The sequence below is a fragment of the Anomaloglossus baeobatrachus genome, chromosome 7 (assembly GCF_048569485.1).
Source record: "Anomaloglossus baeobatrachus isolate aAnoBae1 chromosome 7, aAnoBae1.hap1, whole genome shotgun sequence".
Classification (NCBI taxonomy): Eukaryota; Metazoa; Chordata; class Amphibia; order Anura; family Aromobatidae; genus Anomaloglossus; species Anomaloglossus baeobatrachus.
The window spans coordinates 22,431,293-22,456,989 of NC_134359.1; the positions used below are offsets into that span (position 1 = coordinate 22,431,293).

At 48.2% G+C, this 25,697-nt stretch overlaps 1 protein-coding gene across 1 annotated transcript in view; it reads right to left on the reverse strand.

The window, feature by feature from the left end:
- ZRANB3 (zinc finger RANBP2-type containing 3) overlaps window positions 1-25,697 on the reverse strand; it is a 255,035-nt gene that overhangs the window by 66,014 nt on the left and 163,324 nt on the right. The window contains exon 10 of the mRNA XM_075319678.1: window positions 22,826-22,975. Coding sequence (XP_075175793.1) covers window positions 22,826-22,975 — 150 coding nt within the window. The remainder of the gene's footprint in view (window positions 1-22,825; window positions 22,976-25,697) is intronic.

Here is a 25,697-nt window from a genome sequence, read left to right on the forward strand (position 1 = left end):
AAACTGCCCGAGACTGACCAGAGCGACACTGGAAACAGATGGAGATGGCGGCAGGCGAGAATAAGACAGGGGACAGAGGACTTCAATGTAAAGCACAACTCCAACGTTGAAATAAAAGAAAACAACAAAACAATTGAGTGGTACTTTAAAGTAAAAATGTAAGATTTTGTAATACAAGATCTATGTTCTATTAACCTTACTTTAATATTATGGGTTACAAAATATGTTCTATAAAACTACTTTCAGAAACTTGTTCTTTTGTTCATCGATATATTGATTAAAATCTTACTTTTTAAGGGGGTGTACTCATTTAATCTGAGCACTGTATACACAGCATTACTGCCCTATAGACTATACTTGTGAAATTGAGATACTTCATGCACAAATTGGTTGGTTTTTATCTGCCCACCAGGCACGACAAGGTAACCTTTCTCTGATGGGACCCTTTGGATGGCCAAAATTCTCGTAAGAGGGCTGTGGTTTTTCACCAATGTCGCCATTCACAAGCGCTTCGTCGCAAATTGCAGTAACATTTCCGATTTTTATCCTAGGGATTGGATCAAAATCGAAAATTCAAACCTACGGATTTGTGTGGGCCCCAAAATATAAGAGGGCAAGTTGCCCTCATTGGTCTAGTGGTAGGCTTCACGCTTGGGATGCGAGAGGTTGTGGGTTTGAACCCCGGTCAGAACCCATGGAATCTGTATAGCTTTCACCAATGGTTTGTTCCAATCCTCAAAGATGATGGCTACCTTTTTGCATTGGAGGAAAAAGCCAGACGAGGCCCCAAAATATATCCAAAAAATTAATATAGAACTTAAGATCCCCATTCCTGCCATACAGACTACACTTGTGAGTTAGCGCACAGATTGGCTGATTCGTGTTGCACCTGTTCACATTGCCTTCATTCTGTTAGGAGGGGCATTTTGCAGCATACATTTGGTGGTAGTGACTCCGTCCTGCGGTGGTCTCACAGGCAGCTGTCACTCGCCCAGCAGAGCGCCGCCGTCACGAGCAATGCAAAGTTAATAACCGTTTGTGATGACCTTTGCAGAGTTAATTTCTCAGGATGGTGCACAATAGTTTTGCAATTAACATAGACACAATAAACTGAAAATAGAAAGTATTTATTACAGATCCGGGGCCCCCAGAGGTGCGGGGGAGGGGCCGCAGTCATTTATAAAAAGTTGCTAGGATGATGCGTTCGCTCTTACCACTTGTTATTAATAAGGGAGAAGCGGCGCCTTCTCCAGAGTTCTCACTCGGAGCAGTCACCGATCAGTGTCATCGAGCCTCGGATTAGAGGGAGATTCGCTTCTACGTAGTAATTAAACCTCCGCGGCTCCTGGAGAACTGTCTAAAATCCCCAAAACCCCTGGTAAATATAGCAACGGATGGATGGCACCGCCACAACGCTGCAAAGCTACCCGCGAATGCAGAGAAACGTGCACCGCTCCCTAATCTATGTATCTGCCGTTCAGGGGTGCGGGAAAGTTACGTAAGCGAGGGGCACGGGGCAGATCTGGAAGGGTCTCACTGTATTGGAAAAGAAAAGTACCACAGTGCCCAATAATAATATTTATTCATTTATATAGCGCTGTTAATTTCAAAGCGCTTTACATACATTGGCAACACTGTCCCCATTGGGGCTCACAATCTAGAGTCCCTATCTGTATGTTTTTTGGAGTGTGGGAGGAAACCAGAGTGCCCGGAGGAAACCCACGCAAACACGGGGAGAACATACAAACTCCTTACAGATGGCGTCCTTGGTGGCATTTGAACCCAGGACCCCAGCGCTGCAAGACTGCAGTGCTAACCACTGAGCCACCACAAGACTGCAGTGCTAACCACTGAGCCACCACAAGACTGCAGTGCTAACCACTGAGCCACCACAAGACTGCAGTGCTAACCACTGAGCCACCACAAGACTGCAGTGCTAACCACTGAGCCACCACAAGACTGCAGTGCTAACCACTGAGCCACCACAAGACTGCAGTGCTAACCACTGAACCAGCGTGCCGCCAATGTACTGGTAACAAGGTGTGTGATGAGACCAAAGGTCAGTCCAGCCGTCCGGCACAAGGAGATCACAAATCTGTATATATCAATCCATCCAATATTTGTCTACAAGCATCCAATAAAATGGTTGGCAAAAGCACCACTCCAGCGGGTTTTTTTCAACACTGGATTGGCGCTTTACATGTAAGCCCCCCGCCATATACTTATCTTCTGGCATCTATACCTTTTACAGACGCTGCTTCAGTTCCACGGCACCCTCTAACATATGACTGTCCGGAAGTCAGACGTTACATCACAAGTTCCCAGTGCAGGTCTATGAGAGCCAGAAAGAGCCTTTCATAGACTTGTATTGAGTTCTGACCTCCAGCTCCATGAAACACTGGACCAGCCGGCAGGTCACAAATCGCTGGAGACCAATGCAGTGGCAGCAATAGAAGGTGAAGCCACCGGAAGGTGAAAATCCGATAGGAGGGGTTTGCATTTAAAGAGCCACTCCAGCAGTGCTATTAATATAAATGCTGGAGTGGTGCTTTAAGGAGGGGAACACGGGGGAATTAGACGCCATATTCTTCAACTTTATACATGGGGGTGCTGCCTTTTTGGAGGTTTGTGTTTGGTGATGTTTTGGCCGAGGACCCCGAGTCTTGTACCCAGAATAGTATTTGGTGATATTGCCATATATTATATTATGTTTGTAATTGCCACTTTATGTTTGACTTTTTACCTCTCTTATACGTATCCGTCCCTCTTCTACGTCTATTCCTCCATTCATCACATTACTTATTTTATATCTATAGTGTTTCTCTATTTGCGATTATCTCACTTATCCCATATCCATGTATCCCATATCTATCGAACGCAAAGAAGCTTGATTGGCAAAACTAATGTATATGTAGTTCTGCCAAAGAAAGTGTATAATAGAGGTAGGGACTGTGCGTATGATGGGTACAGACTGTAGAAGAGATTGACGGGGGCACAGTCGGGGTGGGGGTAATGAAGTCCATTGCATATCATAGTTCTCTTTTTCGAAGTATATGGCATGGGTTCACATACTGTTCTGCTATCTCCACTGCGCTCTCTTCTTCCCCCTGTAGGATAAACACTACTCACCCAAACATTCAGGATAGCTGGGGTTTTCTCACCTTTTCAGCTGACCTTAATGTGAGCTTCTCATCATTTTGGATTCTCATGTCCAACTGTTCAATGTTTCAGGACTTTTTGCACAACTTGCTGTTCTCTAAAAGTTTAATGGCAAACGTCACAGCAAGTGTTTAATCCATTAATCACCCAAAGAATTTCAGGCTTCAATTAGAATTGGTATAATTGGATATTGGAGGTACAGTCCTCCTTAGCGTGCTGTGCACATTCTGACATTATGAGACCGAGATGACATCTAACAATTGATCAGCAGCACCGCGCCATTGTGAGGTTTCAAGGAGTTTGTCCTCAGACGGAAGAGGCCACTGAGCTTAGAACATCACAGAGTGTCACCAGCAGGTTGTACAGAGACACAGAGAGACTGGAAGAGTCACAGGAAGGCAGAGAAGTGGACATCCATTGGCCACATCTCACATTGATGACCGCTTCATTGTGAACAATGCCCTGAGGAGCTGGATGATGAATGCTACACAACTCCAGGCACATTTAAGTAAGGTGAGAAGCTCACAGGTGTCACGTCAGACTACAGTTTACATCAGCATAGTGGGCGTGCTAGACAACCTGCAAGGTGCCTGACTGCATCACCAGGCACAGACGTCATCTACGTACCTGACCGCACCACCACCAGGCACAGGCGGTATCTACGCTAGATAAGGGACCATGGCCTCAGTGCTGGTCACTGATGAACGTTGATCCCCATTGAGCAGAAACGATGGCCGCCAACGATGGAGACTTCAAGGAGAGCGCTATGCATCAGGCACTGCTGTCACCAGACGAGCCTTTGGTGGTGTTACAGTGTGGGCTGGTGTGTGTGGCCAGAACAGAACAACCCTACCTTGTGTGAATGATACGACAGCCCCTACTACTGGAATACCCTCATTAATCCAGTCATTGTGCCTCTGCATGAACAGCACAGGCCTAATGTCATCTCCATGGAGTACAATGCTGCAGCTCATCGAGGTCACATCATTAGGGAAAGGCTGCTGGAGACTAGGGGACGTCAAATGGAGCGGCAGCACTTTCTCCAGACCTGAACCCCATAGAAAACTTATAGGATCAACTGAGTCGCCGTGTAGAGGCAGTAACTCTGTACCCCAAAACCTCAATGACCTGAAGGATGCCCTTCAAGATGAGTGGGATTCTGCCTCTGCAGATAACTCCATTTGTGACCAGCAGGAGGCGTCGTCAGCTCAAATTAATGGTTAAGGCCCCAATTTATTGAGACACTGACCCTTTTTTGTGCACTTTTGCAGTGTTTTTTTTACTTGCTATTTAGTGCAGATTACACGTGATTTGTCTACAGTACGTGTTCAATAAAGTTCACTGTATCCATCAAAACACACCGGTTTGTTTTGCAGTGGTTTTGCATTCCCTCATTGCTTTCCATGGGTGAAAAAAAAGCTGCAAAAACACCGAAAGAACCGATGTGCTGCAGATTTTAAAAATGCTGCAGTTCTCAAATTCAGTTAAAAAAAAAAACAATCAAACGTGCGGGGGATTTCTGAAATCTCATAGCTTTTGCTGGTCCTGTTAAACGCAACTTTAAAGATACATAAATAAAAACGCATAAAAAAACCCAAGTGTGAACATAGCCCAAATCCAATGCTCTTGCGAGATTCTTACAGTGCCTTGCGAAAGTATTCAACCCCTTTGAATTTTTCAACCTTTTCCCACATTTCAGGCTTCCAACATAAAGTTATAAATGTTAATGTTCTGCTGAAGAATCAACAACAAGTGCACACAATTGTGAACTTGAACAATATTTATTGCTTATTTTAAACTTTTGTAAAAAAATAAACTGAAAATTGTGGCGTGCAATATTATTCATCCCCTTTACTTTCAGTGCAGCAAACTCACTCCAGAAGTTGATTGAGGATCTCTGAATGATGCAATGTTGTCCTAAATGACTGAGGATGATAAATATAAGCCCCTGTGTGTAATCAAGTCTCCGTATAAATGCCCCTGCTCTGTGATAGGCTCAGGGTTCTGTGTAAAGCGCAGAGACCATCATGAAGACCAAGGAACACAACAGGCAGGTCCGTGATACTGTTGTGGAGAAGTTTAAACACTAATTTGGTTACAAAAATATTTCCACAACTTTAAACATCCCAAGGAGCACTGTGCAAGCAATCATATTGAAATGGAAGGAGTATCATACCACTGCAAATCTACCAAGACCCGGCCGTCCATCCAAACTGTCATCTCACACAAGGAGAAGACTGATCAGAGATGCAGCCAAGAGGCCCATGATCACTCTGGATGATCTGCAGAGATCTACAGCTGAGGTGGGAGAGTCTGTCCATAGGACAACAATCAGTCATACACTGCACAAATCTGGACATTATGGAACAGTGGCAAGAAGAAAGCCATTTCTCAAAGATATCCATAAAAAGTGTTGTTTAAAGTTTGCCACAAGCCACCTGGAGACACCAAACATGTGGAGGAAGGTGTTCTGCTCAGATGAAACCAAAATCAAATTATTTGGCCACAATGCCAAACGATATGTTTGGCATAAAAGCAACACAGCTCATCACCCTGAACACACCATCCCCACTGTCAAACATGGTGGTGGCAGCATCATAGTTTGGGCCTGCTTTTCTGCAGCGGGGACAGGGAAGATGGTTAAAATTGATGGGCAAATGGATGGAGCCAAATACAGGACCATTCTTGAAGAAAACCTTTTGACGTTTGCAAAAGACCCGAGATTGGGACGGAGATTTGTCTTCCAACAAGACAATGATCTCAAACATAAAGCAAAATCTACAATGGAAAAACGTATCCAGGTGTTAGAATGGCCAAGTCACAGCCCAGACCTAAACCCAATCGAGAATCTGTGGAAAGAGCTGAAAACTGCTGTTCACAAACGCCTCCATCCAACCTCACTCAGCTCCAGCTGTTTACAAAGGAAGAATGGGCGAGAATTTCAGTCTCTTGATGTGCAAAACTGATAGACACATACCCCAAGAGACCGCAGCTGTAATCGTAGCAAAAGGGGGCGCTACAAAATATTAACTTAAAAGGGGATGAATAATATTGCACGTCCCAATTTTCAGTTATTTATTTTTTATAAAAGTTTAAAATAAGCAATAAATGTCGTTCATCTTCACAATTGTGTCCACTTGTTGTTGATTCTTCACCAGAAGATTAACATTTTTATCTTTATGTTTGAAGCCTGAAATGTGGAAAAAAGGTTGAAAAATTCAAAGGGGACGAATATTTTTGCAAGGCACTGTATTCATTTTTCTTGAAAAATGGACTAAAGAATGGTCTAAATGTTTTACAATGGGTTATGTACAGTCAAAAATTAAAGAAAAAGTTTCAGCCAAAATGCAAAGATAGAAAAAAAAGTTCTAAAAATAATAAAAAAATGCTATCAGTGTCACGAAAGGGTTAATGCAGTCCCCATCACGAGCCGTTCCGCTGTTCGGAGCTGAACTCTGTCCTTTTCCCGCCGCCTTGTTTATTTGCCGCTAGATAAGCAGTTTTCCATCTTTATATTCCCGCAGCGGTAGATTTACACCCGGCACATGCGGGCGTTTTCATGGCGTGTATCTGCAGCGGCGGATGATCTGCCATAACACTTGGCACCGGCAGCTGCTGCGTTTGTTCTTTTAGCCCGTTAACATCACCCGGGATATAATATGTCGCTTGCTTTTTCTTAATTACCAGTGAGCCGGCTATTAAGGCGCACGGCGGGGGTGCGCCGGGGGCGTTTGCTGGCTTAGCTCTTTTTTTTTCTCCTCCTTTACTGTGAGTGAAGCGGCTTTCTGCTGTGGGTCTTGGCTACAGGACCATGGACAGCAAATCACACTCAACAGTGCCAGGCAGCGCCTGTAGAGGACGGCAGGGCCGAGGGGACGCAGCCGCCGCCGGAGGTTTCCAGATGTGTGATGCGCCCCCGCTGGAGAAACGCTGTCAGCGCTGCGCGGTGCCGAGGCGGCTCTCTTGGCTGGGGACTTGCTCTTTAAATATTGCTGCTCTCCAGTACAGAAATAGCCAGCTGATATAATTGGGTCTTGTAGAGAGCCTTTCACACCCGGCGTAGCCCGGGGCACGTCAGCTGAGCCACTAATGAGAGCCAGCCATCACACAATGCCCTGCTAACACTGGGGGGTCGGCCAGCCATGCAAGGACGGAGCGGAGAGGTAGGGACGGTAAACAGCTGCAAGTGCGGCCACCGCGCGCCTTATCCCTCCTAATAAGCAGAAGCTCGTCCTGCGATCGCAAAACCCTGTCTGATAAGATCTAAAAAAGAAAAAAGTTACGGAATGGGATAAACTGATCGGGGGGGGGGGTTATAAAAGGTTCACTTGCATCTGATTCCTGTAGTTCGGATTTCCATGGTTTACAGCATTTTGCGCCCGTGTCTCCGGCTGCAGAAGACGCAGGGAGGGATGAAGTAGCCTCGCCATGCGCCATCTGATGGGATGTAAAAACCTAATATTTCTCAGGAAAGTGCAGCGCTGCTACAGCACAAGTGCCGATATCAGCAAACGAGACATAGTGCAGTGATAACGGGGCAAGGAGTTATCTGGGTATTACAATTAGAGAGCCTAAAGGCCACGTCACACTAAGCAACATCGCTAGCAACATCGCTGCTAAGGAACAACTTTTGTGACGTTGCTAGCGATGTTGCTGTGTGTGACATCCAGCAACAACCTGGCCCCTGCTGTGAGGTCGCTGGTTGTTGCTGAATGTCCTGGGCCATTTTTTAGTTGTTGCTGTCCCGCTGTGAAGCACAGATCGCTGTGTGTGACAGCGAGACAGCAACAACTAAATGTGCAGGCAACAGGAGCCGGCTTCTGCGGAGGCTGGTAACCACGGTAAACATCGGGTAACCAAGAAGCCCTTACCTTGGTTACCCGATATTTACCTTCGTTACCAGCGTCCGCCGCTCTCACTGTCAGTGCCGGCTCCCTGCACACATAGCCACAGTACACATCGGGTTAATTACCCGATGTGTACTCTGGCTATGTGTGCAGGGAGCAGGAGCCGGCACTGGCAGCGTGAGCGCGGGGACTCTGGTAACGAAGGTAAATATCGGGTAACCAAGGTAAGGGCTTCTTGGTTACCCGATGTTTACAGTGGTTACCAGCCTCCGCTGAAGCCGGCTCCTGCTGCCTGCACATGTAGCAGAGTACACACCGGGTAATTAACCCGATGTGTACTGTGGCTAGGTGTGCAGGGAAGCCAGCGCTAAGCGTTGTGCGCTGGTAACCAAGTCAAATATCGGGTTTGTTACCCGAAATTAACCTTAGTTACCAAGCGCAGCATCTTCCACGCGGCGCTGCTGGCTGGGGGCTGGTCACGGGTTGCTGGTGGGCTCACCAGCAACTCGTGTAGCGACGCTCCAGCGATCCCGGTCAGGTTGCTGGTGGGATCGCTGGAGTGTCGCTAGTGTGACATCTCACCAGCAACCTCCTAGCAACTTACAGCGATCCCTATCAGGTTGGATCGTTGTTGGGATCGCTGGTAAGTTGTTTAGTGTGACTGGGCCTTAATAGGCCTCACCCGTTATGTGTCTGATAACAGAGAGAAAAAGTCGAACCAGACGGCTTGGCTGGAAATCCGACCACTTCTGTTTCACAATCATAAAGCTATTTACTCACAAAGAGTGTCATGAGCTTCAGCTGCGCAGCCACCGCGTCATCTAGCCATAGAGCTACAGCCGCGCTGCCCCCGCGCCGTCTGGCCTTAGAACTTCAGCCACACTACCAACAACCCGACTAGTCATAGAGATTGGGCCACACTACCACTGAGCCATCTGGCTGTAGAGCTTCAGCCGCACTACCACCGAGCCATCTGGCTGTAGAGCTTCAGCCGCACTACCACTGAGCCATCTGGCTGTAGAGCTTCAGCCGCACTACCACTGAGCCATCTGGCTGTAGAGCTTCAGCCGCACTACCACTGAGCCATCTGGCTGTAGAGCTTCAGCCGCACTACCACTGAGCCATCTGGCTGTAGAGCTTCAGCCGCACTACCACCGAGCCATCTGGCAGTAGAGCTTCAGCCACACTACCACCGAGCCATCTGGCTGTAGAGCTTCAGCCGCACTACCACTGAGCCATCTGGCTGTAGAGCTTCAGCTGCACTACCACTGAGCCATCTGGCTGTAGAGCTTCAGCCGCACTACCACTGAACCATCTGGCTGTAGAGCTTCAGCCGCACTACCACTGAGCCATCTGGCTGTAGAGCTTCAGCCACACTACCACCGAGCCATCTGGCTGTAGAGCTTCAGCCACACTACCAACGAGCCATCTGGCTGTAGAGCTTCAGCCACACTACCACCGAGCCATCTGGCTGTAGAGCTTCAGCCACACTACCACCGAGCCATCTGGCTGTAGAGTTTCAGCCACACTACCACCGAGCCATCTGGCTGTAGAGTTTCAGCTGCACTACCACCGAGCCATCGGACCATAACCTAAAAGTTTGCCTTCATCTTTAAGCACATTTGAGTACACTAAAGGCAGGTTAAGGATACGGCAGCGCCCCCAACGTTCCAATCATCCACAATGGACCAATGACATGCTGGGGGACGGATTTTCTGCTGCACCGTCCCTGGCCCTGTCTTTCAAAAGGGGATATAAGATTAACGATCAACAATATAGCAAGTCGATTAGCGCTCGTTACGGCCTTTTTACGCCACTGTTGTATACTGTAGTGGGATGAACAGTCCCAGTATAGCTTGCATTGTCGACTTGACTAGTAGGGACCATGCAGAGTAGATACCCTGCGGTTTTTCACCCGACTGGTGCTGTGGCCCCTTCCTTCTAGGTATGGTTAATCCTAATGCACTCCCATTGATTACAATGCAGCACATCCCCTTTAAGATCCTGGAGTGATCCGACATTCACAAAGCTGGTAGATAAAATGCCAGCAGCGAGGTCCACAGAACGCGAGCGATTGCAGCATCATCTCTCTGCAGACTAACGTAAGTTCTTGCTGCGATCTCAGCACATCGGTCACATAGGAGCGCTGGATTTAGTAACGTCATGTCCCCCCTCCGTGACTCAGGAGCTCCCGCAGCGCCGGGTCCGGATACACATGACATAAGATCAGACGGACGCAGGAATTTTAATTGACGGAAAAAAAATGAACTGCGGCAACTAGTGTCAGTCAGCTGCTGCCAAGGCGCGTAAGATCACGGGGTGCGTCAGATGGGGCATAGCTGCAGCTAATGAGAACGTATCACTAGTGAGGCCGCTACATACATACTGGCACAGTTCTGTTCATAGTAAACTACAGGGGTATCATTCCTCCTTCTCCTGACATAAGGAGACTTATAAGTCAGGCAATGCTCCCAGAGGGGAAAAAAGGATCCAAATTATCTCTTTAATTAAATATTAAAGATGGCCGCTATATAAGTCACTGTCAACCCCTTAAAAGAATCCTGCACCCACCCGGTAGTTTGTCTTTTTATCAATATGCAAATTAGACTGCAAGTACGCAAGTTCGTGCACGAGTGCACTCACAGCCCAAATCTTGCAGTCTCCCATGCGTCAAGCAGAGGCTGATGATCCAGCCGGCTTCAGACCAGCGCTTACAAGCTCTGCAGGAAAGAGCTTAAAAATGTTCTCCTTGACTAGTAATCTAACCAATGCTGGTAGACTGCAAAGGTGGCCGGTAACCTAGGCAACAGGTAAAAAAAATCATAGAAACAAAAATCCCACCAGTCTTGAGAAAAACTATCAAGTTAAAAAACAGGTCTCCTCTTTACTTTTCCTCATGGCTGAAAAATCTTCTTACTTTTCTAAAACAGAGCTCCAAATCTCCTGAAGAACATAACAAAATATTAAAAATTGCTGCCCTCAGCCACCACTAGAGGGAGCTCAGGAGTTTATTAAGGCATTCTGTATGCCACCACTAGAGAGAGTACAGGAGTTTATTAAGGCATTCTGTATGCCACCACTAGAGGGAGCTCAGGAGTGTATTAAGGCATTCAGTATGCCACCACTAGAGGGAGTACAGGAGTTTATTAAGGCATTCAGTATGCCACCACTAGAGGGAGCTCAGGAGTGTATTAAGGCATTCAGTATGCCACCACTAGAGGGAGCTCAGGAGTGTATTAAGGCATTCAGTATGCCACCACTAGAGGGAGCTCAGGAGTGTATTAAGGCATTCAGTATGCCACCACTAGAGGGAGCTCAGGAGTGTATTAAGGCATTCTGTATGCCACCACTAGAGAGAGTACAGGAGTTTATTAAGGCATTCTGTATGCCACCACTAGAGGGAGCTCAGGAGTGTATTAAGGCATTCAGTATGCCACCACTAGAGGGAGTACAGGAGTTTATTAAGGCATTCAGTATGCCACCACTAGAGGGAGCTCAGGAGTGTATTAAGGCATTCAGTATGCCACCACTAGAGGGAGCTCAGGAGTGTATTAAGGCATTCAGTATGCCACCACTAGAGGGAGTACAGGAGTTTATTAAGGCATTCAGTATGCCACCACTAGAGGGAGCTCAGGAGTGTATTAAGGCATTCAGTATGCCACCACTAGAGGGAGCTCAGGAGTGTATTAAGGCATTCAGTATGCCACCACTAGAGGGAGCTCAGGAGTGTATTAAGGCATTCAGTATGCCACCACTAGAGGGAGCTCAGGAGTGTATTAAGGCATTCAGTATGCCACCACTAGAGGGAGCTCAGGAGTGTATTAAGGCATTCAGTATGCCACCACTAGAGGGAGCTCAGGAGTGTATTAAGGCATTCTGTATGCCACCACTAGAGGGAGCTCAGGAGTGTATTAAGGCATTCAGTATGCCACCACTAGAGAGAGTACAGGAGTTTATTAAGGCATTCAGTATGCCACCACTAGAGGGAGCTCAGGAGTGTATTAAGGCATTCAGTATGCCACCACTAGAGGGAGCTCAGGAGTGTATTAAGGCATTCAGTATGCCACCACTAGAGGGAGCTCAGGAGTGTATTAAGGCATTCAGTATGCCACCACTAGAGGGAGCTCAGGAGTGTATTAAGGCATTCTGTATGCCACCACTAGAGGGAGCTCAGGAGTGTATTAAGGCATTCTGTATGCCACCACTAGAGGGAGCTCAGGAGTGTATTAAGGCATTCAGTATGCCACCACTAGAGGGAGCTCAGGAGTGTATTAAGACATTCAGTATGCCACCACTAGAGGGAGCTCAGGAGTGTATTAAGGCATTCAGTATGCCACCACTAGAGGGAGCTCAGGAGTGTATTAAGGCATTCAGTATGCCACCACTAGAGGGAGCTCAGGAGTGTATTAAGGCATTCTGTATGCCACCACTAGAGGGAGCTCAGGAGTGTATTAAGGCATTCAGTATGCCACCACTAGAGGGAGCTCAGGAGTGTATTAAGGCATTCAGTATGCCACCACTAGAGGGAGCTCAGGAGTGTATTAAGACATTCAGTATGCCACCACTAGAGGAAGTACAGGAGCTTATTAAGGCATTCAGTATGCCACCACTAGAGGGAGCTCAGGAGTGTATTAAGACATTCAGTATGCCACCACTAGAGAGAGTACAGGAGTTTATTAAGGCATTCTGTATGCCACCACTAGAGGGAGCTCAGGAGTTTATTAAGGCATTCTGTATGCCACCACTAGAGGGAGTACAGGAGTTTATTAAGGCATTCAGTATGCCACCACTAGAGGGAGTACAGGAGTTTATTAAGACATTCAGTATGCCACCACTAGAGGGAGCTCAGGAGTGTATTAAGGCATTCAGTATGCCACCACTAGAGAGAGCTCAGGAGTGTATTAAGGCCTTTGGTATGCCACCAGTGGAGGAAGCTCAGGAGTTTATTAAGGCATTCAGTATGCCATTACTAGAGGGAGCTCAGGAGTTTATTAAGGCATTCAGTATGCCACCACTAGATGTAGCTCAGGAGTTTATTAAGGCATTCAGTATGCCACCACTAGAGGGAGCTCAGGAGTTTATTAAGACATTCAGTATGCCACCACTAGAGGGAGCTCAGGAGTGTATTAAGGCATTCAGTATGCCACCACTAGAGGGAGCTCAGGAGTGTATTAAGGCATTCGGTATGCCACCACTAGAGGGAGCTCAGGAGTGTATTAAGGCATTCGGTATGCCACCACTGGAGGGCGCTCAGGAGTGTATTAAGGCATTCGGTATGTCACCACTGGAGGGAGCTCAGGAGTGTATTAACGCCTTTGGTATGCCACCAGTGGAGGAAGCTCAGGAGTTTATTAAGGCATTCAGTATGCCATTACTAGAGGGAGCTCAGGAGTTTATTAAGACATTCGGTATGCCACCACTAGAGGGAGCTCAGGAGTGTATTAAGGCATTCGGTATGCCACCACTAGAGGGAGCTCAGGAGTGTATTAAGGCATTCGGTATGCCACCACTGGAGGGCGCTCAGGAGTGTATTAAGGCATTCGGTATGTCACCACTGGAGGGAGCTCAGGAGTGTATTAAGGCCTTTGGTATGCCACCAGTGGAGGAAGCTCAGGAGTTTATTAAGGCATTCAGTATGCCACCACCAGAGGGAGCTCAGGAGTTTATTAAGGCATTCAGTATGCCATTAGTAGAGGGAGCTCAGGAGTGTATTAAGGCATTCAGTATGCCACCACCAGAGGGAGCTCAGGAGTTTATTAAGGCATTCAGTATGCCACCACCAGAGGGAGCTCAGGAGTTTATTAAGGCATTCAGTATGCCATTACTAGAGGGAGCTCAGGAGTTTATTAAGGCATTCAGTATGCCAACACTGGAGGGAGCTCAGGAGTGTATTAAGGCATTCGGTATGCCACTACCAGAGGGAGCTCAGGAGTTTATTAAGGCATTCAGTATGCCACCACTAGAGGGAGCTCAGGAGTTTATTAAGGCATTCAGTATGCAGAGAGCTCCCTCTAGTGGTGGCCGTAAGAAGCAAAAATTGGATTTTTTTCCCTTAAAGGAAGATTTTTCATAGATATGATGGGCTGAGCAATAATAAAAGGGGAGAAACCATTGATAGACATTTAAGGCGCCACTTATCTCTATGTATATGGCTAACAGATGAAGTTACAGCCTGTCCGATCCTCGTTTCCTCATTTATTTAAGCAGAGGAAGCAGCGTATAGTGGAGCTATAGGATCGCCCACACACTGCATTAATGTCACAAGAAATCTTTAAGGACATTTATGGTGAAGAAGCCGTAAAGCGAAGCATATAATTACTTGGGGAATATATAAGGACCTCCCCTCCCTCAATAATGGAGACCCCGCATAATAATGAGGCCGCCGCTATAGATTTACATGATGTATGAAATTATAAAGGAGAGCATTAGACGTCGCTGTTAGGATAATAATGGCGCAGCTATAATGACCTCCGCGGGAAGCTGGGGGTAAATACTTTATAATTGATCATAATAGACGCAGCGCTGGAGGCCGCCCCGCCGTCCTACAAGAGCAGGAGCTGCGTGACACTGTGCGAGTGCGCTGCATTAGCATGGCTTTGTCATTATGTCTTCATTAATGGAGAAGAAGCGGCTTCCACGCCACGTGCGCTGATGGCATCGGTTATAAAAGCCATCACGATAGGATCGGGGGCATCTGACCCCATAGACGTACCGCGACCCCCTTCATTGTGCTCATTCTAGAGGTCAGAAAACTTAAAACATTAAATCAGACCTGCAGCTCCTTCACTCTCCGTATGGGGGGGGGGGGTCCTAGAAGTTGGACGTCACCGATTATATATTACTGGTATATGTAAGAGATAAGCCATCACTATACAAATGGAGGTGCAATATTCCCCGAATCGATGCTCCGTGGCTTCTGTTCTGTCTCTTCCCCGTCCCTCATAGGTCTATGTACTAACTGCTCTATCGATATTGTCCAGATACAGATGCCTGACCACTGCAGGCAATCACTGAGTAGTGGGTTAGCACTGCAGCCCAGCCAGCAATTGCCTGCAGCCGTCACATGGCTGTATGTGGACACCACTGAGCAACGAGTCCAGAGACCTAGGAACAGGGAAAACCAGAACAGAAGAGGCAGAAAGTGATATAGATAGGAGATGGATAGGAGAAGAATAAAAAGGGAAGAGGAAGGAAGGGGGGGGGGGATAAGGGAGAAAAGGAAAGAACTAAAGAAAAGTGGATGAAAAGAGGGATGGAAAGAATGCGGGGAAAAGGAGAAGGATGGAAAGAATGCATGCATGAATGAATGACAGAAAGAAAAAGAAAGAAAGAAAAGAAAGAAAGAAAAAAAAAAGTGGAAGAAAGAAAGGAAGGAAAAGAGGGAGGAGGGAAGAAAAAAATGGGAGGTGAGAAGGAGGGAGAGAAGCAAGGAAAAAAGGAGAGGAAGGAAAGAAGGAACAGAGGAAAGTAGGAAAGGGAGAGAAAGAAAAGCGGAGAGAGAGAAGGAAGGAAAAGAAGGGTGGGAGGGTGGGAGGGATGTCGGCGGATAGGAAAGGAGGGCTGATGGAAGGGAGAAAAGGGGGAGAAAAGGGGGAGAAAAAGGGAAGGGGGGAAATGGGAAGAGGAAGGGATAAAAAATGGGAAGAGGAGGGGATAAAATAGGGAAAGAGAAGGGGATAAAAAAGGGAAAGAGAAGGGGATAAAAAAGGGAAAGAGAAGGGGATAAAAAAGGGAAAGAGAAGGGGATAAAAAAGGGGAAGAGGAGGGGATAACAAGGGAAAGAGGAGGGGATAAAAAGGGAAAGAGGAGGGGATAAAAAGGGAAAGAGGAGGGGATAAAAAGGGAAAGAGGAGGGGATAAAAAGGGAAAGAGGAGGGGATAAAAAGGGAAAGAGAAGGGGATAAAAAAGGGGAAGAGGGGATAAAAAAGGGGAAAAGGAGGGGATAAAAAGGTAAAGAGGAGGGGATAAAACGGGAAAGAGGAGAGGATAAAACGGGAAAGAGAAGGGGATAAAACGGGAAAGAGGAGGGGATAAAACGGGAAAGAGGAGGGGATAAAATGGGAAAGAGGAGGGGGGGAAAAGGGAAAGAGGAGGGGCGAAAAAGGGAAAGAGGAGGGGCGAAAAAGGGAAAGAGAAGGGGGGGAAAGGAAAAGGAAAAAGTAAAAAGGGGAAGAGTGGGAAAAAAAGAGGGTATGGGGTTAATAGGGAAGGAGAACTAGGGGAGGAGAAAACATAGGTTAGGAGCAAAGGTGAAGGGCTTGAGGAAAAGGGGTAATGGAGGAGGAGAAGGAAAGAGGTGTGGGGGGTGAGGAAGATGGGAGGGATATGTCATATTTTCCAGCCCTGCATTACCCAGTCTTCAGCATATCCCAATCTACAGAAATCTGTAGTTTATTGTGACAGCATGAGGGCGACACATCACATTCATTTTCAGGAAAAGCCAAATTCGAACATTTCGCTTAAACCGGTTGATTTCCCGACGTCCTGTGTCCAGCGATTGACACTTTTAGTAACAGGCGCTATATCCTACACCGCCGGCCGGAAGTTTTGCAGGTATAATATAAAAATCTGGCATCAAATTGTGAAATCCAGCTAAAAGGATGTAAAATTAGGATAACGTTAATACAAAGCAAAGGGTTGGGGGGGGGGGGGATGAATGGTGAAGGGTCCTGACTGGGGCTTCATCTTCCAGGTGTCAAAACTGATGGGCTCCGCTATGGACTGGATATCAAGCAAACCGTCAGCACTAAATAAATTCTAATCAGATGCGAAACATAAAAAAACCCTGCGCTGCATAGCAAAGCGGATGATCAGAAGTGTCTCCATCCAGCACTTACATGAGAGGCGAGAATGAATGAATCAGCGCCGTGTGCCGGGGAAGAAGAATGACCTTCAGAAACAAAGGCACTTTCCTCCGGATGACAGAGCGAGGTCTGGCTTCAAAAAGCCCAGAACAAATGATTACGCGGGATTCAGTCCTCACAAAGGTCCGTTTACCACAGGCCAGAAAGCGAGTGTTGCCGGAGAAAGGCAGAGCCGCATTACACCGGAGTTCACCAAACAGAAAAAAAGGAAAAATGATAGTTCAGTGTGTGATGTGTATGTACGAGTATGGCCTCCTCTGTAATGCGCGCTGATATAGATCCTCAAAGCCTCAATGGTTTTGGCAAGACTACGGCGCCGGGTCGAAGAAATCTTCTTGCTAAAAGCAAAACTGTAATTTCTCACAAAATCTGTAGAAAACATGGTCTGCTGCCCTTATTCTCATGCGAAAAGGTAACACTCTTTATGAAGCAGTCTAGTTTTACGAGCATTCGGCCAGCACTATAGGTATTGGACACTTCCTTCCTCACTTTCCAGAGTATATTGCTACTGCCACTGTCCAATGGTTGCAGGACCTAAAGTAAACCCGGCCTCTCGGTAAGGTCTGTATGCAGCATGATAAATAAAAGAGCAGACGTAGAAAAACACACCAGCCCCAAATAATTGTACAGGCACCAATACCCATCCGCACATCACTTAGAGACAAAAACCTACCCCAACTTCCTGTAGGAAAAATAAAGATCCACCCCAAACTTCCAGTAGAGAAACCGACTCAGCCCCACTTCATATAAAGAAACAAATATCTGCCCCACTTCCTGTAGAGAGCAAGCGTCACGCCCCCACTTCCTGTAGAGAGCAAGCGTCACGCCCCCACTTCCTGTAGAGAGCAAACGTCACGCCCAAACTTCCTGTAGAGCAAACGTCATGCCCCCACTTCCTGTAGAGAGCAAACGTCACGCCCAAACTTCCTGTAGAGAGCAAGCGTCACGCCCCCACTTCCTGTAGAGAGCAAACGTCACGCCCAAACTTCCTGCAGAGAGCAAACGTCACGCCCAAACTTCCTGTAGAGAGCAAACGTCACGCCCCCACTTCCTGTAGAGAGCAATCGTCACGCCCCCACTTCCTGTAGAGAGCAAACGTCACGCCCAAACTTCCTGCAGAGAGCAAACGTCACGCCCAAACTTCCTGTAGAGAGCAAACGTCACGCCCCCACTTCCTGTAGAGAGCAATCGTCACGCCCCCACTTCCTGTAGAGAGCAAACGTCACGCCCAAACTTCCTGCAGAGAGCAAACGTCACGCCCAAACTTCCTGTAGAGAGCAGACGTCACGCCCCCACTTGATGTAGAGAGCAGAAGTCATGTACCCACTTTCTGTAAAAAGGCAAAGACCTACACTTTCTGTAAAGAGACCAAAACGCTGTTACTTCCTGTAGAAACGTACAGATACACCTCCATTTCTTAAAGTGACAAAGGCCCTGCTACACTTCCTGTAGAGAGAAAGACCCACTTTTGTGGAAACAAAGACCCACCAAACATCCTATGGGAAAACCAAGACACACCCCCATTTTTTGTAGAATCAAACACACCTCAACTTCCTGTAGAAAGGTAAAGACACACCCCTACTTCCTGTAGAGAAACATTTTCTGTAGAGACACATACACCCCAACTTCCTGTGTAGAGACAAAGACATGCCTCCATTACCTGTGTAGAGACAAAGACATGCCTCCAGTTCCTATGTAGAGACAAAGACACACCCCCTGTTCATGTGTAGAGACAAAGACACGCCCCACTTCCTGTTTAGAGACAAAGACATGTCCCACTTCCTGTTTAGAGACAAAGACACGTCCCACTTCCTATGTAGAGACAAAGACACACCCCCATTTCCTGTGTAGAGACAAACACGCTCCCACTTCCTGTGTAGAGACAAAGACAAGCCTCCACTTCCTGTGTAAAAACAAAGACACGCCTCCACTTCCTGTGTAAAGACAAAGACACGCCGCCACTTTCAGTAAATTGTCTTGGTATTTAAACAGTTGGTACCAGATTACCATGGACAACAGGCAGTAGACGGCAAGATAAGTTTGTCGATCACATTATCTATAAAATAAGATGAAGTTTTCTGGAGTTACAGCGACTATTTAAACCCCACACTCCGGTACGGACTTACCAGGCCACGACCCCTGTATTGGTCAATATTTAGTGGCAGCCGTGCAGTCAGGATTAGAGTCGAGGGTTATCACCAGCAGAGCGCTCTGGATGTGACTGATCAGAGGACAAGACAGCAGCGTACAGAGCAAAAGAGGAACGAGAGCTACCAGAACAATCCTGATATCAAATGAATAGGAACAAGGCGGAGGTCAGGGTCAATCAGGGATTAAGATTAGTAGTGCAAGGAACTAGAGCCAGGTAGGGAAGTGAACCACAGTCAGCCAGCAAGGAACGAGAGCCATGTGAGGAAGAACCATAGTGAGCCAGCAAGGAACGAGAGCCAGGTGAGGAAGAACCACAGTCAGCCGGCAAGGAAGAAGAGCCAGGGGTGAGGAAGAACCACAGTCAGCCAGCAAGGAACGAGAGCCATGTGAGGAAGAACCATAGTGAGCCAGCAAGGAACGAGAGCCATGTGAGGAAGAACCATAGTGAGCCAGCAAGGAACGAGAGCCAGGTGAGGAAGAACCACAGTCAGCCGGCAAGGAACGAGAGCCAGTGAGGAAGAACCACAGTCAGCCAGCAAGGAACGAGAGCCAGGTAGGGAACTGAACCAGTCAGCCGGCAAGGAACGAGAGCCATGTGAGGAAGAACCATAGTGAGCCAGCAAGGAACGAGAGCCAGCTGAGGAAGAACCACAGTCATCCAGCAAGGAACGAGAGCCAGGTGAGGAAGAACCACAGTCAGCCAGCAAGGAAGAAGAGCCAGGTGAGGAAGAACCACAGTCAGCCGGCAAGGAACGAGAGCCAGGTGAGGAAGAACCACAGTCAGCCAGCAAGGAACGAGAGCCAGGTGAGGAAGAACCACAGTCAGCCAGCAAGGAACGAGAGCCAGGTGAGGAAGAACCACAGTCAGCCAGCAAGGAACAAGAGCCAGCTGAGGAAGAACCACAGTCAGCCAGCAAGGAAGAAGAGCCAGGTGAGGAAGAACCACAGTCAGCCAACAAGGAACGAGAGCCAGCTGAGGAAGAACCACAGTGAGCCAGCAAGGAACGAGAGCCAGCTGAGGAAGAACCACAGTCAGCCAGCAAGGAACGAGAGCCAGGTGAGGAAGAACCACAGTCAGCCAGCAAGGAACGAGAGCCAGCTGAGGAAGAACCACAGTCAGCCAGCAAGGAACGAGAGCCAGCTGAGGAAGAACCACAGTCAGCCATCAAGGAACGAGGGCCAGCTGAGGAAGAACCACAGTCAGCCGGCAAGGAACGAGAGCCAGGTGAGGAAGAACCACAGTCAGCCATCAAGGAACGAGGGCCAGCTGAGGAAGAACCACAGTCAGCCAGCAAGGAACGAGAGCCAGGTGAGGAAGAACCACAGTCAGCCAGCAAGGAACGAGAGCCAGGTGAGGAAGAACCACAGTCAGCCAGCAAGGAACGAGAGAGCCAGGTGAGGAAGAACCACAGTCAGCCGGCAAGGAACGAGAGCCAGCTGAGGAAGAACCACAGTCAGCCGGCAAGGAACAAGAGCCAGCTGAGGAAGAACCACAGTCAGCCAGCAAGGAAGAAGAGCCAGGTGAGGAAGAACCACAGTCAGCCAACAAGGAACGAGAGCCAGCTGAGGAAGAACCACAGTGAGCCAGCAAGGAACGAGAGCCAGCTGAGGAAGAACCACAGTCAGCCAGCAAGGAACGAGAGCCAGGTGAGGAAGAACCACAGTCAGCCAGCAAGGAACGAGAGCCAGCTGAGGAAGAACCACAGTCAGCCAACAAGGAACGAGAGCCAGCTGAGGAAGAACCACAGTGAGCCAGCAAGGAACGAGAGCCAGCTGAGGAAGAACCACAGTCAGCCAGCAAGGAACGAGAGCCAGGTGAGGAAGAACCACAGTCAGCCAGCAAGGAACGAGAGCCAGCTGAGGAAGAACCACAGTCAGCCAGCAAGGAACGAGAGCCAGCTGAGGAAGAACCACAGTCAGCCATCAAGGAACGAGGGCCAGCTGAGGAAGAACCACAGTCAGCCGGCAAGGAACGAGAGCCAGGTGAGGAAGAACCACAGTCAGCCATCAAGGAACGAGGGCCAGCTGAGGAAGAACCACAGTCAGCCAGCAAGGAACGAGAGCCAGGTGAGGAAGAACCACAGTCAGCCAGCAAGGAACGAGAGCCAGGTGAGGAAGAACCACAGTCAGCCAGCAAGGAACGAGAGAGCCAGGTGAGGAAGAACCACAGTCAGCCGGCAAGGAACGAGAGCCAGCTGAGGAAGAACCACAGTCAGCCGGCAAGGAACGAGAGCCAGCTGAGGAAGAACCACAGTCAGCCGGCAAGGAACGAGAGCCAGGTGAGGAAGAACCACAGTCAGCCGGCAAGACACCCTTTTCGGATACATGCACACAGTTTTGGATCGGAGACTGAGCGGAAAATCTCCAAATCCTCTTAAAAACTTGCAGGTTCTGCTCTAAAACAAGAGCAGAGAGCCAAGCCTGAAGTCATCAGGTGTCAGTATTACCAATGGAGAAAAGCAGAACAGAGGCAGGATCCAGCCCATGTCTCCTTTATCCCCTGTCCCAACTATTACATCACACCTTTCTCCATATGCTGACCCTAAGGGGTACTTCTCACATAGCGAGATCGCTGCTAAGTCACGTTTTTTGTGACACACCAGTGACCTCATTAGCGATCTCGCTGTGTGTGACACTGAGCAGCGATCTGGCCCCTGCTGTGAAATCGCTGATCGTCACACACTGCTCTGGTTCATTTTTTGGGCGTTGCTCTCCCGCTGTGAAGCACACATCGCTGTGTGTGACAGCGAGAGAGCAACGATCTGAATGTGCAGGAAGCAGGGAGCCGGCTTCTGGCAGCCTGCAGTAAGCTGTAACCAAGGTAAATATCGGGTAACCAAGCGAAGCGCTTTGCTTGGTTACCCAATATTTACCTTGGTTACTAGCGTCCGCCTCTCTCAGGCTGCCAGTGCCGGCTCCCTGCACACGTAGCCGGAGTACACATCGGGTAAATAAGCAAAGCGGTTTGCTTATTAACCCAATGTGTACTTTGGCTAGGAGTGCAGGGAGCCAGCGCTAAGCGGTGTGCGCTGGTAACTAAGGTAAATATCGGGTAATCAAGCGCTTGGTTACCCGATATTTACCATAGTTACCAAGCGCAGCATTGCTTCCACGCGTCGCTGCTGGCTGGGGGCTGGTCACTAGTCGCTGGTGAGATCTGCCTGACTGACAGCTCACCAGCGACCATGTAAACGACGCACCAGCGATCCTGACCAGGTCAGATCGCTGGTGGGATCACTGGAGCGTCGCTAAAGTGTGACGGTACCCTTAGAGATGAAGAAGCAAGTCTACATGAAGCGCCATCGGGGCAGACAGCTTCATCATCTTCCGGAAGCCTACAGGCTTTTTAAAGTTTCGGTGATCCCAATTATCACCGAAAATCCATCTAGTAAAATGGGAAGGAAAAGAGGGATACAATAGCAGTTTCAATGTGTCTGTGAGACTTCAGGACTTAAAGGGAAAGCAGAATAAGGGTCTTATCAGAGTGGCTAAGACGAGGAAGCGATCATCAACTTAGAGGAAACATGGAGAGAGAATATATACATTTACAAAAACAGAGGAAATAAAAACAAAAACAAACATAAAAGTATAAGGGCATGTGTTTCATTATTTTCAACACCATAAAACTGGGGGAAAAATCACATCTATGCATCAACTTTTTCCAATTTTCTTCAGTCTGTCTCATTTGCTCATATTTTTTATTAATAAAAAAAAAAATGCAAGAAGCCAAAAAACAAAACGATATCCCTGCTTTACTTCTTGGAACACAGGGGGTGAAATAAGACAGAATGTGCCCTTCTTACGTGTGTGAAGAGCTGGTCGTTTATATCCTCGAGTTCTTCGTTAGGAGTCCACGACTTGGCAAAGCTCAAGAAGTCCCATTTTTCCTTGTCGTCCACTTCGGCCTGGATCTTTTCCTTCTTGCCGTTCAGCGTGCTGCCGGTGACTTTTGCCTGGAGTAAAAAAATAAAGATGTAATAAAATCCGAGGGGGTCTACAAGTCCTCCCTGTTCTAACCAGCAACCTCCAGAATGTTCTAATGGCTGCGGTCGCGCTCCGTTCACACCCGCCATCAGCGGCTTTGTCTGGATTGCATTGGACGTGACACACAGCGCAATTTTTTTTCCAAAAATTCCGGACAAAAATGACCAGACCCCAATGTAAATAAACAATTTTGGATGAGTCTGGTGTCCGTTATGTGATAGATATGACACTTATCGACTTTCCTCTCCAAAAACAACAAAAAAAAAAAGACTATGTTAGTGCTATGAAAGCCACCACGAATTGAAAAAGACGCTGCTGGATAACATGGGCTACAACACGGGGCCGTGGCCAGCGCTGTAAATCTGATTGCGCGTATTGACCCGCGGAAGCACAACACGCAGGCAGCAGACAGCAGCTGGGTCTGGGGCTTCTTGTACGACGACCAACATCTAATTAAACCCCGCGACAGAAGAAATTTACTACAAGGACTTTACTCGTAGCGAGAATCATAATGGAAATAAATGTTGCTTCGTTGCACGCCAACACGAGGCTCTGGATTTTGGAAGCTGCGTGCACCACAGCGTCCAATGCAGATAATGGAAACTAATCTACTAATCTAAAAAATAAGAGGTAATCTTTTTGGGTTAATCATCTTTTGGGAAGGGTGAACAACAATGACAGTAACTTGCCAACTAAAATACCAATCAAAATTGGGAATGGATAGACTCCGCCTCTTGGACTACTGAAAACCCAGACTCGGGTGTCAAACCACAGATTGGTAATTCATAGGCAGGCTAGCAAGAGTTAATCTCTGCTGGTCTGCTTGTTAATCTCCTTTGATCACATGCTGTGGGGAGCCAGTCACATTTGCTCCCATCCCATATATGCTAGCTGGACCCTTCCTTTAATGCCACCTATAGTTTATCTATACTGGTCTGGTGAGGTGTTGCAATCCAGACTTACTGGTGGTTGTTGTATTTTATTGCTGTGAGCAGTTGTGGTGTTAACCCTTTATGTCACTTTCTTGCTGCCTTCCTGCTCTTGCTTTTCTCCTGTCTCTTATGGTTTGTTCCTGTAAGTTTGCAGTGTGTCTGAGCTGTTTTGTTTTTTCTCTATCTAGCTATCTATCTGTGTTACCCTATCAGCTCACTTCCGACCCTTTCTTCCCTGGGGGGGGGGGGGGGGACAGATTAGTTCTGGTCAGGAGAACAGTAAAGCCCCCCTTCCCCCCCCCCCCTCCCCGTCACATTTAACGACTTACCAGCGATCCCGAAACAGATGCGACCTGATAAGGATCGCTGGTAAGTCGCAGAGAGGTCGCTGGTGAGATGTCACACAGTCAGATCTTACCAACAACGCAGTAACGATCAGCGACCTGTATAACGATGACCGACCTGTATAGAAGGTTGTTGGTGGGTGTCAAACACAGCGATGGGTCCTGCCCAGCAGGACATCGGCTTTGAAGAAAATAAACCAGAACAGTGTGTAATGATCAGCGATTTCACAGCAGGGGCCAGGTCGCTGCTTAGTGTCACACATAACGAGATCGCTGGTGAGACCCCTATTATGTCACAAAATCTGTGACTCAGCTGCGATCTCGCTAGCGATCTCGTCATGTGAAAAGTACCCCTTAGGAAGGGGACTATGGCATCTCCACCATCAGGAATAATCTGGAGGTTGGGGATAGCCTAGCGTACCTAAGTGTGAAGGACAGTATAGGAGTCCCTGTCCCTCGATATCCTACAGTCACATCATGACACCCGTCGATCCTGAGAAGGGGCTACATAAATCCCTTTCTTGAATGAAGCAGAGGTGACCATGCTCAATATCCCCTCCATTCATTGATTATGGCACTGTCAGATATAGTGGAGTGCTGTACATGCCTTTGTCAGTCCTACAGGAGCAGAGGTTGAGCAGGTGCATCTCCACTTCATTCCAGATGAGTCCCATTCTAAGTATCCAAAGCCCTACTTTTAGCATCTCTGGAGGGCACAATGGCCATGACCCCTACCCTACAACTTGCTTTTCACTGATTATTTGACCAATGAGTGCCACAGTGATCCCAAAAAACTGTCTTTTGATAAGGGGGTGAGAGAGAAGGGGGAAGGGGTGAGAGAGAAGGGGGAAGGGGTGAGAGAGAAGGGGGAAGGGGTGAGAGAGAAGGGGGAAGGGGTGAGAGAGAAGGGGGAAGGGGTGAGAGAGAAGGGGGAAGGGGGAAGGGGGGAGGAGAGAAGGGGGAAGGGGGTGAGAGAGAAGGGAGAAGGGGGAAGGGGTGAGAGAGAAGGGAGAAGGGGGAAGGGGTGAGAGAGAAGGGGGAAGGGGTGAGAGAGAAGGGGGAAGGGGTGAGAGAGAAGGGGGAAGGGGTGAGAGAAGGGGGAAGGGGGAAGGGGTGAGAGAGAAGGGGGAAGGGGTGAGAGAGAAGGGGGAAGGGGTGAGAGAGAAGGGGAAGGGGGAAGGGGTGAGAGAGAAGGGGGAAGGGGTGAGAGAGAAGGGGGAAGGGGGAAGGGGTGAGAGAGAAGGGGGAAGGGGTGAGAGAGAAGGGGGAAGGGGTGAGAGAGAAGGGGGAAGGGGTGAGAGAGAAGGGGGAAGGGGTGAGAGAGAAGGGGGAAGGGGGTGAGAGAGAAGGGGGAAGGGGGTGAGAGAGAAGGGGAGAAGGGGGAAGGGGGGTGAGAGAGAAGGGAGAAGGGGGAA